Below are 15534 nucleotides of genomic sequence, written 5' to 3'. Positions count from 1 at the left end.
ACCTGTTTTTCAAACTTTGGATGGGATTAATAAAATCTACTGGATGAGGGTTCCCCCTACCCAGTACATATGTGTTTATATGTAGTTATTTTGGACTATACATTTATGCTTTATTATGCATTTTTTAATTATTGCTACTTATTGTGATCTACACTGTCCTATCATATGTTGAATAGAGGAACAATATAAATTCATTAAATAAACACCTTGCCTAGGAAAATATTATAATTTTTAAATATATTCTCTTTTTTTTTTCAGTGCTGGCACTTCATGCTCTCCTAAGGATTAAATTTCCAACCTAGAATTTGCTGACTACAATATAATTCAGACCTTGTATCTTTAGATATGAAAATGTAAAAAGTGTATGGTATTGATAAATGATAATTCAAGTGGTCATAATTCATTCACTAGTGATAGTTATCAAAGCCCCAAAAGACGAATAAAAATAGAGTCTTTGAAAGGTAATCTGTTCCCAGAGTGATCAATTTCTTTTGTCCTTGTCACTCATAATCTTTAATGTCATTTCGTGTTTGGATTGTTAAACATGCTCTACATGGGGCTACCCTTGAAGAGCATTCAGAAGCTACAGCTGTTGCAGAATACTGTGGCACAGTCAGCTTTTGGGGCCGCTAGAGTCACTCATGTGATACTACTGTTTCATGAGCTGCACTGGCTGCTGGCAATTCAAGATGTTATTAACTTTAAAGATGATCATGGCATGGCTCCAGGTTACTTGAGGAACCATCTCATCCCACTGGGATCGGCCCACCCCTCCCATGGCAGGGGCATGCAGAAGGGAATTCCAGTTGGCAGGGTCCAGAAAAAAGAGCCTTCTCTGCCATTGCTTCTGCCCTTTGGAACATTTTGCCCGCAGAGTGAGATCAGCTCCCACCCTCCCACCTTTCCAGAAGAGCTTGAAGACTTAGTTCTTCCAGATGGCCTGGGGTCCTGGGGGAACATGATGCTGGAAGTGGTTGATAGATTAATTACAGATCCCACCTTTCTCCCACTCAGCCTACTTCTCCATCTACCTTTTAGCTTTAGTTATAGCTGGTAATTTATATTTTTATAGTGTTTTATTCTTATTGTACATACTGTATATTGTTGCATTGTTTTATTCTTTTTTAACATTATAAGCTACCCAAAGTAACATTGTGATTGAGATGAATGGAAAATCAATCAATCAATTAATCAGTCAAATAAATAAATAAATAAGTAAGTAAGTAAGTAAGTAAGTAAATATCACTAGCACCAATTAGAAATCTCTACTGTAAGATTTCTCCAACAGAAACATATAATTTGACCAGTATACCTAAACATTTGCATAGTAGCTGAATAATTTAGTAGCTAGGATTTCCACTCACCTGAGTATATGTAGCCACTGTACTATACATGAATGAGGTGTAGGCAACCTACTGCACTATATATTTAGGTCTGAAAGACTGGTAAAGACCATTATTGTGCCGAGTGCTTCATCAAAAATGGAGACACGTTAGGAAAAAAATCTTGGTTTTGTGAAATATTATGTGTATATATGTATATATGTTTGTTTCTTTATTCTGGTAACAGATTATTCATTTATATTTATTCATAATTTAATTTAAAAGGCTGACCAATTAAACATTGAGTAGAATATAGATTACAAAGAGATAATAATAAAAACAGATCAAAAATAAATATAATGGGGGAAGAGCATACTGTAAGTCAGGAATGTAACTCTGGCCCACAGGGCCAGCCTGGAAATATCAAAGGGCTGGCCTGCTGTGCCTCTGTCAGCCAATAACAGGCCGCGGGTGGCTGCGTGCAGCCCTTGCATGGCCCATTTCTGGCCTCCCTGGCCTCTAGTAGCGCTCTGCCAGCCAAAAGTGGGCCGTGTAGGGCCTCCGCACAGCCCTTTTTTAAGTGTAGGTCCACTTAATCTACAATCAATAATCTATAATTGTTAGGTCTTGTATTACCCTGTTATTTATGATATTGTATTTTTATTATTAGTTGACTAATAAAAATACAACAGTATAAATAGCTTTTCTGCCTGGAAAAGCAATTTACTATTAAACAATAGGGTATAAATTTAGAAATAAAAATTTTAATGGAGTATGAAGAATAAGTAATAAATGTTTGCCAGTAATATCTGATAGAAGGAAATGGTTATAGTAAAGAACTGTGAAAAAAAAGAAAAGGGGAGAAAATGCATATTGAGCCTGTGTCAAACGCCCACCCCAACCACACCCACCATGACCACCCCCACCCCCAGCCACACACACACAACCCAGCCTTCTGAGGTCAAACACAACCCTCATGCGGCCCTCAATGAAATCAAGTTTGACACCCCTGCTCTAAGTGAAACATAATGCACACCAGATAGACAGATCCCAACTTAGACCCGAGAATGCGGGTGGGAGAGAAACAGATTTCAAAAGATTGTTTAAAGCCTGCAGGATTAGGTTAGTTCAAACCTCCAGGGATAATATTTCATGATATCAAGTCGAAGTTACTGTAACTTAAATATAATCAAAAGTACTCTGAATCAAACAGATTATTTATGTCAATTATTTATTATTATTTATGCAGGAAATCAGGAGTCCAGGCAATTCAAATGGATATAGGTTTATTGTGTACTAATGTTCTCTACAAAAATCTGTACTATTAATGGTCAAAGCAAATTGGGGGTAGATAAGAGTCACAGAATTCAAGATGGGCTGACTTAAATTTCTTGATGGCACAAAGGCATTCAAGACTGATGATGTGCTTAACTTCTTCCTTGTCATCTACAGTTTATTGAATATATCAATTTTCCAATTAGAAAAGGGAAACTGACTGCAGCGATTCTACTGGATAAATACAGTATTGTTTTTGTATTTGTATTTTATTGTATTTGTATTGTATTTGTATTATATATAACTTATATATATTGCTCAAAAAAATAAAGGGAACAGAAGCAGAAAACATCCGAGATTTGAATGAATGAAATAGCTTTATTAAATACTTCGTTCTTTACATACAGTAGTTTATACACTGCTCAAACAACTAAAGGGAACACAAAACTACTGTATGTAACTAACAAGTATTTAATAAGGCTATTTCATTCATTCAGATGTCGGATGTCTTCTGCTTGTGTTCCCTTTATTTTTTTGAGCAGTGTATAATATACTAATATAATATAAAAGACTTCTGGAAAGTTGAATGAATGGAATTTATCTTTCTAAAAGATGTGTAGCATGACACTCTCTTAATATCTCATTTCTAAGATCCACCACACTATAATCAAAAGGAATTACAAGTCAGTTTTTTGCTTGATAGGTCATACCTAGAAACATAATTAATGGTGGGCAAATTTTGGGTACAAGCCAAGAGTGAGAGAAGAAAACAAATAATCCTGACTAATGAGGGATGCAAAATAGCTTTCTTAATTCCTTTTTACTGTGAGCATCAGATAAACTCTAACATTAATATTTTTATTTTATAACTTTAGAGTTTGGGTTAATTTATGTTAATTTATATTATCATGTGTATGTTTTATTCTTTACTAAGTAACTAAATGAAGTCAACAAATCTTTACTGCTGAGTATATAATGTGGTATCTTTACACTCTTAATTTTTCAAAACTAACAGTCATATCTTCATTATTTCCGGCAATTAAGCATCAGGATTAAAAACCACATCATGTTTTACTGAGAATAGTGCTAAAATAGTTTCAATCATCCAGTTTTCTTCATAAACTATAAAGAAAATGTATTAAATTATGTTTCCCTTTTTACATACTTTCCTTTGAAAACTGGCAAATTTTCTGATAAAGAGAACAGTCCATTCTTATCCCAAGATATTATTTAGTGAAAATTCTGAAAAAGCCTCATCATTCTCATCATTCCAGGTCATAGTTATCCTAAATGTGTTTTTCAAAAGGCAACTGGACTTTCTTGATTTTTTCCCTTTGAAAATGTTTCGCTTCTCATCTAAGCTTTTTCAATCTAGAACTAAAGAAGCTTTTTGGATGAGAAGCAAAATGTTTTCAAGCAAAAAACAAAGTCCAGGTGACTTAAAAGCATATTTGGGACACATTCTAGAATGTTTTTTAAGTAATGAAAAAGGAAAAAAAGTCACTTTCTGTCATCAGCATAACTCTCCCCCCAAAAGAATATAAATTAACAATTTCTGAAGGGGAAATGATTGGTGCTTAGAACTCTCAAAGTTTCAAAACTAAATTGTATAATTTCACTGAAGCAATAAAGATTATCTAGTTATTCCTTGGGACAAATATTTCAGGTAGAAAAGATACCAATGCTTCTATTTTGTGTATTGATGTTAGTTTGGTTAACACAGTAATTAGGTGCTGAATTGATTAGATGGCACCAAAAGTTGAATGTTGTATCTGCTTACTGGAATTGATGATTCTTAATATGTTATATAATATTTACAATATTTAAAAATTAAACATTAGGAAAAAAGGTGAGTTTAAAAAACTAGGATGCAACTTACAACCTTTTTACCTTTTGTAAAGAAAAAAGTTAATTTTAGTAACTGAGCAACATTAATACTTCTCAACATTTTAACTGTACTTTTCTGTATAAAGACCAAAAAAAACCTCTTAGTCAAGAGTGTACTTAGAAAACATCTGTATCATAACCAACTCACAGCTGATCCTGCAGTTCCACAATGATGTACTCAAGTTGTTCCTTTTCCATTTTATGAGCCAGATTCATAGTTTCTATCTTCTGCTGCAAGGCCTTCTTCTGAGAGATGGATTCAGCCAGCTGAGTCTCTCTGAGGCGTACTAGCTCTTCTAGATAACCCTAGAAACGTAAGTATTTCATGAACTATTAGTTTTAAAAGTATTTTGACAACATATTTGATTTGATACGAGGGCTGGATGATATATAACCTAAGAAAAAAATAATTCAAATGGACTATATCACTGATTATATATTAAATGTAGATACTGAAGTTATTTGCTAGTTACATACATAGTTTCTGTGTCTATTTAAAGGTCTAGATAACCAGAATGTATAGTATGGATGGATTGATAATCTGACTGTCCTTCTAGGATTTGGGAGAGGGTGATGATTGCTCATTGTGTAAAGTGTAAGCCATCCAGAATAATGTGCAAACAGGCAGCTTTTAGATTTCAAAAAATAATGCTTACATTTCCACTCAGTTGAACCTCAAGAATATTAGTTACAGAAAACTAAAGCAGAACTGAAAATAGGAATAATAGCATTTACAACTGAGAGAAAAACTGAATGACTTACAAATGTCCATCTAAAATGTTATGTAAGAATATTATTCCCTCTTTCCAGTCTTTTATATGGGTTGATTAGCAAGCTTACTGACAGAGATTCAAAAATGCCAAAGAACAGAAAAGTAGAGATCTGCAACTACTCCTTGGAAATTGTTTATAGTATTGAAACAGTCCCTATAGAACAAATCCAACTGTCTTTGAGAGTAGAAGTTTCACTAGAGGGTAAAAAAAGTGAAGCAAACTCAGTAATAAAAACTTAAATCAAGACTTTTAATATCTTTAATAAACTAGAAAAAGAATATCACTTTAGGAAGACATTAAATATTGTTGCATTGTGATCAATAATGATGAATATATATATATATATATATATATATATATATATATATATATATATATATATATATATATATATATATATATATATATATATATAAATATATATTGCATTTTGTCTATATATGTAATAAAAACTGAACTGCTTCACATTTCTTGTATGCATGCCTCTTCCATATATCAGAAAGCGCAATACAAATTTGAAAGATAGAGCATAAATTTTTATCTGTGCTATCAATGATTAAAGACTTTACTAAGAGAGAAATTCCTACATTACCACTAAGTTTTGCTTGCTGTGCTTTTTCTTGCTTTAGGAACAAGAGATAGAATTTGAAAAAGAAAAAGAAAAAGATGGAAGAAAAAGAACAATTGAGGTTTTCTCTGCCAGAAGGCTTTCTGGCTGCATTTCAGCTTCAATAGATGCAATAACTTAAGGAATATTATCTGACTAAGAAGTAAGTCTTGTGTGACCAAAAGCAGTTTTCTTATTACCTTGTTCCCAGAACCATAGCTAACTAATAAATATTACAATGCTACATTAAATAAATAATAATTTTCATTTTGTAAGAATATTTTTTAAATTAAATCTTTGAATTAATGTTATTGTAACAATTGTAATATACCAAATATTTTCAGCCACTTTATCTCAATTAATGTTTACCTTTTGTTCCAGAGTGAGAAGGTATTTCTGTTCAACCCGTTTGCACTTGTTGTACCAGCTATTCTCATCCATGCTGAAAGGAGGACCAATGTTTTCTGGAGTACTGCTTTCACTACCACTACTGCCCAGTGTTCTTAGCTCTTCCTCATCACTACTGATGCTGTCAGAACTGAGAAATCAAACTCAAAAGCTAAGAACAATAACTTGCAAAATTTAAATGGAAAAAACTGAATTATTCGAAATTGCTTATTTTTAGATATTCCAATAAGAGATGGATCTTATAATAATGAATCTGCAAAAATTATTATAAAGCCTAAAAACAAAAGCTAATACATCATCCATTCGCTAAGCGTTTCTTCACTGCTGAGAAGTGCTATCTACTTCTTCATGGATCAGTTTCCTCTCCTCACTGGTGAGCCCAATTCTGCCTCTATTACTCCTGTTGCAAGTAACTGCTATCATGTAGATTACCTCCAAGACAACAGGTACAAAATCTAACATAATTTACATACCTTCCAGCTACTGTAAGATGGTGTTGAAATAAAAAGGGGAAATACGATACTATTTTAATCCCATATAGCTAAAGATGATTTAAACTTGTTCATGTATTTGTGTTGTTACAGGTGTAAGAAGGAAAAGGACTTATGATTCCATGATCCAGAACAGATTCTCGTATTGTGCAGATACTGGATGGTTCCCTTTACATAAAACTTGTATATAACTACCACTTCCTATATCTTCTATCACTATATCTATGATCAATGTATCCCTTTTCTTTCTAACGTCTGTCAACTTGTCTTCTATATTAAACTAAACTCAAGGAAATATTTTCTTCTATCAGTAGTTCAAGTAAAGAAAGAAAAACATATTTATGTGACCACCAAATAGAAAAGTGGGACATAGGGAAGAGAGAGTTGTAACAGATTTGTCTGAATATATATTAAGACAGGAGATATTGTTGTTGTTAGTTACTCTATGGCATACACAATACATGCTGGTCTTACAGTGTATTCCTTGCATGTGGTGTAAACCTTGCAGAGAATGTCTCTGTCTATCTACAGGATTGGTGAAAAAAGCTAATTTACACTTATATTTATAATAAATACAATGGCTACAGGGAAATGTCTCTGAGGGCAGTCCTTCAACTACTGTGTTGTATGACTGGCCATGAGAAAACAATTCATTTGTGATACATGTTATGTTCCAAAAAAATTTTTTTTTTCTTTTTGTAAATTTGTATATAGATCAAGGAATAGATTATTAACTTGATTTAGACGCAAATGTTAGAAACCAGAGACGTTGAGCAATGTCCATTGTTTTACTTTTAAAACTAATAAAATATTTTAAAAAAACAAAAAAACATTTTCAATGGCATTTGGAACTCCTCCTTCATTCTTTCCCTTCCCAGTTGAAAGTATCACAAAGTATTAAAAACAATATGTGAAATAAAAACAATAACAAATATGTTACAATAAAACTTTAAAGCACAGATGAACTTTACAGGCTTAACAGATACCTTTGGGTGAATTTCAGATATGGTGTATAATCTATCACAGCTGGATAGTTGCCATCCAAAGCTTCACCTTTGAGGCAGAAGCTGATGTGGAGTGAGAAATCAGAAATTAAGAACATTAAAACATATTGGTATTGAATAATGTCAGGACTTAATTCATTTTTTCATAAAATCACCAATGCAAGAACAAGTTTTAATATGAGAAAATTCAACTTTACATGTAGATTCTTACATACCCTCATTTCACCAGCAATCAAAATGTCATTGTGGGGTTTTTAAAGAACACTTTTTCCAAATATTGCTTTTTAATGATTTTATATTATATATGAATTCAATATGTTTTAAGAAAAGCAAAATAATCTATTTAATCTTACAATCTTCGTAGATAAAATCAAAGAGAACAACTAAGTTGCCACTCATTATCACTAACTAGCCACAACATATATAAAAGAGGGACTTTTAATCTCTGATTGAAATCCCTCATACAGAATAATTTTAAAATGTAATTATAATGTATAATGCAGCTCCACATGAGCAAGTCTTGGGTGAGATCTAGAAAGATAAGCAGATCAGAATTGGTCAATGCATGGACAGGAGACTATCAGGAAATACCAGAACTATAGGTTAGATGTAGAAATAATTTAACGAAGTTCTAAAAGAAATAAATGGAAAATTAGTTTTGTGATATTGCCCAGAACAATGCATGGATATGTCTATGTCATCACAAACAATCGAGCACATGTCTACCCTAGACGAGTTCAAATCACCAGGACCAGATGGGTTACATCCCAGGGTTCTGGCAGACGTGATCTCAGAACCACTGAACTATATCTTTCAAAGATCCTGGAGCACCGGGGAACTGCCAGAGGACTGGAAAAGAGCTGATGTAGTTCCCATTTTCAAAAAAGGGGGAAAATGGATCCAGGAAACTACAGACCTATCAGCCTGACCTCAATACCTGGGAAGATTCTGAAAAAGATAATCAAGCAATGAATCTGTAAACACCTAGAGGAAAACAAAGTCATAAACAAAAGCCTACATAGGTTTGTCAAAAACAGGTCATGCCAGACAAATCTTATTGCATTCTTTGACAAAATGACAAAATTAGTGGACCAGAGGAATGCTGTGAATATAACTTACTTTGACTTCACTAAGGTATTTGATAAAGTAGATCACAACCTACTACTTGATAAAATAGAAAAATGTGGGTTAAACAGCATCAGTTGGATTTGTAAGTGGATGACCACCCACACTCAACATGTAATCCTCAATAGAACTGCATCTATATGGAGGGAAGTATGCAGTGGGTTAACCCAAGGTTCTGTTTTAGATCCAGTACTCTTTAATATCTTCATCAATGATTTGGATAAGGGGATAGATGGGGAACTGATCAAATTTGCAGATGACACCAAGCTGGCAGGATTAGTCAACACTCCAGAAGATAAGCTTAAGATACAGAAGAACTTTGACAGACTTGAATATTGGGTGCTATCTAACAAAATGAAATACAATGGTGAAAAATTAAGGTTCTACATTTAGGCAAGAAAAACCAAAGGTACAGGTAAAGTATAGGTGGTACCTGACTCAATACTAGCAACCATGAGAAGGATCTTGAGAGTCCTAGTGGACAATCACTTAAATATGAGCCAGCAGTGTGCTGCTGTTGCCAAAAAAGTCAACACGGTTTTAGACTACATTAACAGAAGGATAGAATCAGGATCACATGAAGTGTTAATACCACTTTATAATGCCTTGGTAAGGCCACACTTGGAATACTGCAATATAGTTTTGATCACCACAATGTAAAAAAGATGCTGAGACTTTAGAAAGAGTGCAGAGAAGAGCAACAAAGATGATTAGGGGACTGAAGGCTATAACATATAAATAATAGTTGCTGGAATTGTGTATGTCTGGTTTAATGAAAAGAAGGACTACGGTTGACATGATAGCAATGTTCCAATATCTAAGGGGCTGCCACAAAGAAGATGGAATCAACCTATTCTCCAAAGCATGAGAGCAAAATAAGAAACAATGGATAGGGGGGAGGAGCTGATGTTGCGACGGAACAGATGGAGGATTCCTGGGCTCCAGGATCGCCGCTGAAAGCCCCGCTGCTGGATGGTCCTTCTTGGACATCACAGTCTTGTTTTGACTGTGATAGTGGAGGGCACATCCTGACGATCCCAGGGAAGCCCTTTTTCTAGCAGTGGGGTGGCAGCCATAGTAACTGCTGAAGCTGGGACAGCTCCCTTTATTAGCCGACCAAGGCTTGGGCGGTAGTCGCTGCCCTAGACCGCTCTAGCAAAATGGCGTCTGGGCGCAAATCCGGCGGCTAAAATGGCGAGCACGATGTCGGGACCACACACTGCGCTCAGCCAAGTGTAGCCTCCCTCACTTCTCTCCGACCTTGCTGTCTGTCCGCGATTCCCATTTGCGAAGTGCCCCCCTGTGATAAGGAGTTTGCTCGCAAGGCAGGGACTCCCAAGCCGCTGATTGGAATTTTAGTTAGTTGTAGAGGGTTGCGAGAGCGAGGGCGGTTCTGCCGGCACGCCAGGTAAACAGCTCCTCGCTCGCGGCACCAACGGCTGCTTTCGGACCGTTTCAAGGTCCCCCTCCTTCGCGCTGACAGAAATAAAGTCTAATGGCGGCTGGCGTCCCAGCTGGGAAACGCCGAAGCCGCCCAGCGCCACTTACAATTATTCGTAAAAGCACAACCCTCCAGAATCCAAAACAATTTAAAATTGCACCATTTAAGGTAAAACTATCACTAATTAGCATAAACAAAAGGCACACCAGTCTAATCACCAGTGACTGAGTGAAAAGACTGGACATGCGCAGAAGGTGTGGGCGTGACCAAGCTGTAGAGGAAGTTTGAATGGCACTCAGTTGATCCAATGAGAGTGAAGGTTACCCAATCAGTGGAATGTTGGAGCAGCGAGGTAGGAAAAGAAGAAGGACAGTGAGTCGATGCGGTGAGAGACTTTCAATCTAAATAAATGCAAAGAACACCCTGAGATTGAAGTGGGAATTAAATTGGATTTAAAAAGAAATCAAGCGGCAAAATTAAGCAGGAGTCATTTTCTATTCTCAAATTATTAACATTGGTGGAGCTTTAAATTTTTGTTTTGCTTTTGACCGGGACTGGGTTGAAAAAGATTGATAGAATTGAGAGTTTAACATCTGCAAGCCTTTGTGCCTTATACTTGAAATATTTTTCCTTTTGGATTGAATTTTTTCTTTTTTTCTCTTCTGAAGATTTTTCTAATTTTTCATTATTATTTTTTTTTACTGACAAAGAATTTTTGGACTATAATAGTGGGGAAAATAGGAGAGTGTGTAATACTGCCATCTATTGGATTGGAAATTTTGCTATTCTTTTCTATTAAAGCAGCAAGTTGAAACAATTATATAACATTGTTGCTATAACCCAAGGACTCTGAATTTTTTTGCTGATAAGATTGTTGGAAGGACATCTGAGAGAGTTTGGAACTATCTGCTTTCAGGTGCTCTTCGGGGAACTATCAGAAATAGGAGTCTGAGGCAAAGGAGAGAGATTTGTTAATGCTTGGGCAGAAGTACTGCAGAAGAAACTGAAATTCCCTTTTATTTTTTATTATTTACTCTCTGTACACTTCCCCTGCTTAAATATTTCTGATGGGCTTCCTTTTCTTTGTTCTTATACAGAGTTGGATTAAGGTGTTCAAGAGCCTGAAGATTGATTTTTGTTTTGTTTTTTCTCTCTCTCTAGTTGGCTATTTGGTCTTCTTCTTTTTCATTTTTATTTCTCCTTTTTTAATTTGACTTCCCTTCAGTGTATTTTTGTTACCAGTGGGATTAATTAAAATTTTTTCTTTTTTTTTTCTCTCAAAGTGGATTAAGATTTTGAAGAACCTGAAGAAGTGTTTATTTTTTCCCCTTCCCTTTTTTTTTCTTTCTACATTTTTCACTCTTTTGGGCTTTTTCTTTTTTGTTCTTAGCCTTTGGCGAATTTTGGATAGAATGAATAGAAAAGTAGCGACAGTTGGATCTGCTTCAGCTACGCCTGCCTTGTCGCCATCTGGAGGACAGCGATCAATTCAGATGATGCTTCAGCAGGAGAAGGAGAAAGAAAAAGAGAAGGAGAAAGATGTAACACTGCAGATGATTTTTCAAACAATTCAGAGGATGGAACAACTACTACTCAAGACAGATGAAAAAGTGACCAGTACACAGCAAATGATGTTGAAATATGAAGAGAGACTGCAAAAATTTGAGAAAAATGAGGAGCAAAAATAGGAAAAAATTAAAGATATAGATAATAGATTGGGAGAAGATGAATGTGACAGGAGTGGATTAATTGGATGGTAGATGGACAAATCAGAATTTTATCTCAGATTTCAAAATGTAGAAGAAGAGAATGGAGAAAACTTGGCAGAAATAATGATAGGAATGTTGGCTGAAGCATTAGAGATTACTAAGGAGAAGATGATGTGTGGTGTGGATGAGATATATAGAGTCTACACTAGATATGCAATGCGTAATAAACTACCACGAGAAGTGCATATAAGATTTACTAAGAAATCAATTAAAACACAAATACTGCAGATTGCCAGACAAAAAACACTGAAGTATAAGGAGAAAGAAATTGTGGTTTTGAAGCAAATACCAAGAAAAGTGAGAGAGATGCGGAGAGAATATCAATTTTTGACCAAAATATTACTTCAAAAAAGTGTGAACTATAGATGGCTGGTACCAGAGGGATTAGTGTTAACATGGCAACTTCAAAGATATAGAATAGATACAATAGACAAAGCGAGAGCATTTTATGCAGAATTTTTAAAGAAAAGGAAACAGAAATGGAATTCCAAACGACAGTAGTACCAGTAGAACTTCAAGAAGAGGAACTGGCAATGATTGAAAAAGCAGAAGGCGCAGTAGGAGGGATTGTGGAACACAAAGAACAGTGTGAAGTAAGAACAACTAGAGCAGCAAAGCCCGCATATAAAGTATGAATATGAAAGAGAGAAAATTAATTTCAATAAATATAAATGGATTTAATTCAGCTGTTAAAAGAAGAAAGATATTTCACAAATTAGAATAACTAAAGCTTGATATAATTTGCCTACAAGAAGCAAATTAAAAGCAACATGAACAGATATTGGCATATCCAAAATTAGGGAAAATCTTCACATCATTGCCACAATGTAAAAAAAGAGGAATGGTTTTATACATTAGAAATGCAATACTAGCTGAGCAAATATATTCAGATGAAGAAGGAAGAATTCTGATGGTGGAGATAATGGATAGCAATACAAAAATTCTTTTAGTAGCATATATGATCCAAATAATAATCAAAGTGACTTTTATAGAAAATTGCACATGAAAATAACGGAATTGGAATATGATAATATCTGCATGATGGGAGATTTTAATGGTATAGTGGATGGAGATTTGGATTATAAAACACATAAAGCAATAAGACATACTAAGAAGATATTACCGAAATCTTTCTTCAAGATGACTGAGGAAATAAACTTAAAAAGATGCATGGAGAAATAGAAATGGGAAAAATAGACAATATACTTTTTATTCTGACAGACATTCATCTTGGTCTAGATTAGATATGATATGAACAACAATGGAATTGACTTTAAACATAGAACAAATTGAGATAGAAGCAAATACCTGGGCAGATCATAATCTAGTGACAGTGAAATGGAAAGGACAAAGGAGAAGATTTAGATGGACTTTAAAAAATACTATATTAAAAGAAAAAGACTTTGTACAGAAAATGGAGAGAGAATTGGCTTTCTTCTTCAAGGAGAATACGAAAGAAGATACTTCGATGTAAAATCTTTGGGATACGATGAAGGCCTATTCTAGAGGTTTGATAATGGATTATACAAGGAAGAGAAATGTGAAGAAAAGGCAAACACACAAAATATTGGAAGAGGATTATAAGAGATTTGAAAAACAGCTTCAGAAATGTCCACATAAAAAAGATGTTAAAGTGAAAATGGATACAATAAAACATAAAATGGACTTACTGGAGAAAGAAGAACTAGCTCAAAAAATTAGAAGCACTAAACAGAACTACTTTGAGAATGCCAATAAACCAGGAAGATGGTTAGCGTATAAGTTGAAAAAAGAGAGAGAATCAAGAAAAATAATAAAATTAATCAATGACCAAGGACAAAGTAAATTTGGAAATAAAGAGAAGAAAAAAATTATACAGGATTACTATAGACATGGTCTGAGGCATATATTACATTGATTCCAAAAGAGGCTAGAGACCCACAACAAATCAAAAACTATAGACCTATATCCCTGCTTCAATGTTGGCAGAAAGACTTAAAAGATATTTAAATAACTTTATACATTCAGATCAAAATAGGTTTCTGCCAAAAAGACAAATAAGAGACAATATGAGAATAATTCTGAACACTTTGGAATACTATGAAGCTCATCCTGAAAAACAAATGGCTTTGATATTTTTAGATGCACAGAAAGCTTTTGATAACGTAAATTGGTGTTTTATATTGCTTCAAATGGAACAGATGGGCTTTGGAACAGAAAATTCATTCAAGCAATAGGAGCTATATATCATAAACAAACGGCAAAAGTAATGATAAATGGAGAATTGACAGACTCTATTGAGATAAAAAAAGGTACTAGACAAGGTTGTCCACTGTCCCCTTTGTTGTTTATATTAACTTTAGAAGTGCTAAATAGAAGTATAAGAGAAGAAAAAGACATAAAAGGAATGAAAATTTGAAAAGAAGAATATAAATTGCAAGCATTTGCTGATGACCTGGTCTTTATTCTTGAAGATCCACTAACATCAATAACTATACTGATAGACAAAATTGGAGAATTTGGGAAAGTAGCTGGTTTGAAAATCAAAAAAGATAAAACAAAGATTTTGACCAAAAATATGTTGGTAAAGCAAAAAGAAGAATTGGCGGAAGTATTAAAAATGCAGGTCACAAATAAAGTTAAAAATTTGGGGATATATTTGATGGCAAGATGTAGCACGCTTAAAGAAAATAATTATAATAAACTTAAACAACAGATAGGGACAGATTTGGCGAAATGGGAAAACTTACAGCTTTCTTTGATTGGAAGGATATCAACTATTAAGATGAATATTTTGCCTAGAATTTTATATTTGTTCCAGATAATTCCAATTAGATTGGGTAAAGAATGTTTTGAAGAATTGAACAAAACAGTGTTAAAATATATTTGGCTGGGAAAGAAGGCGAAGATAAAATTAAAGTTGTTACAAGATGCTACGATGAGAGGGGGTTTTGGCCTACCTAATTGGGAACTTTATTATTAAGCTACAAGTTTGATGTGGATTAAAGAATGGATAACTTTAAGAAATACTAGATTATTGAATTTAGAAGGTCACGATTTGCTGATGGCGTGGCATGGCATGCTTTTTTATGGTATAAGGCAACAAAAATACAGGGGTATTTTAGAAGACAGCATATACATGAGGCTTTGCTATTAAATTGGGAGAAGATTAAAAAACAACATTATTTGAAAATTCCAGTCTGGGTATCAAGCATTTTCTTATTCAGTAATATTTAGAAGAAAACAAATTGTTACATATAGTGAATTAATGGATGAAAAGGGTGAACTTAAATCAAAGCAAGAATTGGAAGAACAAGATTTTAAGAAGGATTGGTTTTTGCACATACGTTCTAGATATGAAGAAGATTTTAAACAAGGAGGTTTTTATAATGTTTTGACTAATTTAGGTAAGATTTTAATGGGGTCTGATGATTATGTAAATAAAAAATTGTA

At 34.2% G+C, this 15534-nt stretch overlaps 1 protein-coding gene across 2 annotated transcripts in view; it reads right to left on the bottom strand.

Moving 5' to 3' along the window:
* Nucleotides 1–15534, bottom strand: part of RUNDC3B (RUN domain containing 3B) — a 65258-nt gene that overhangs the window by 25851 nt on the left and 23873 nt on the right. For both annotated transcript variants that reach the window (XM_034402456.3, XM_034402457.3), the window contains exons 6-8: nucleotides 7750–7830; nucleotides 6234–6402; nucleotides 4633–4790 (exon numbers count right to left, since the gene is read on the bottom strand). In XM_034402456.3, coding sequence (XP_034258347.1) covers nucleotides 4633–4790; nucleotides 6234–6402; nucleotides 7750–7830 — 408 coding nt within the window. The remainder of the gene's footprint in view (nucleotides 1–4632; nucleotides 4791–6233; nucleotides 6403–7749; nucleotides 7831–15534) is intronic.

Source organism: Pantherophis guttatus, chromosome 4, assembly GCF_059756535.1.
Source record: "Pantherophis guttatus breed Tessera chromosome 4, ASM5975653v1, whole genome shotgun sequence".
Taxonomy (NCBI): domain Eukaryota; kingdom Metazoa; phylum Chordata; class Lepidosauria; order Squamata; family Colubridae; genus Pantherophis; species Pantherophis guttatus.
This window is presented reverse-complemented; position numbering and strand designations above follow the sequence as displayed.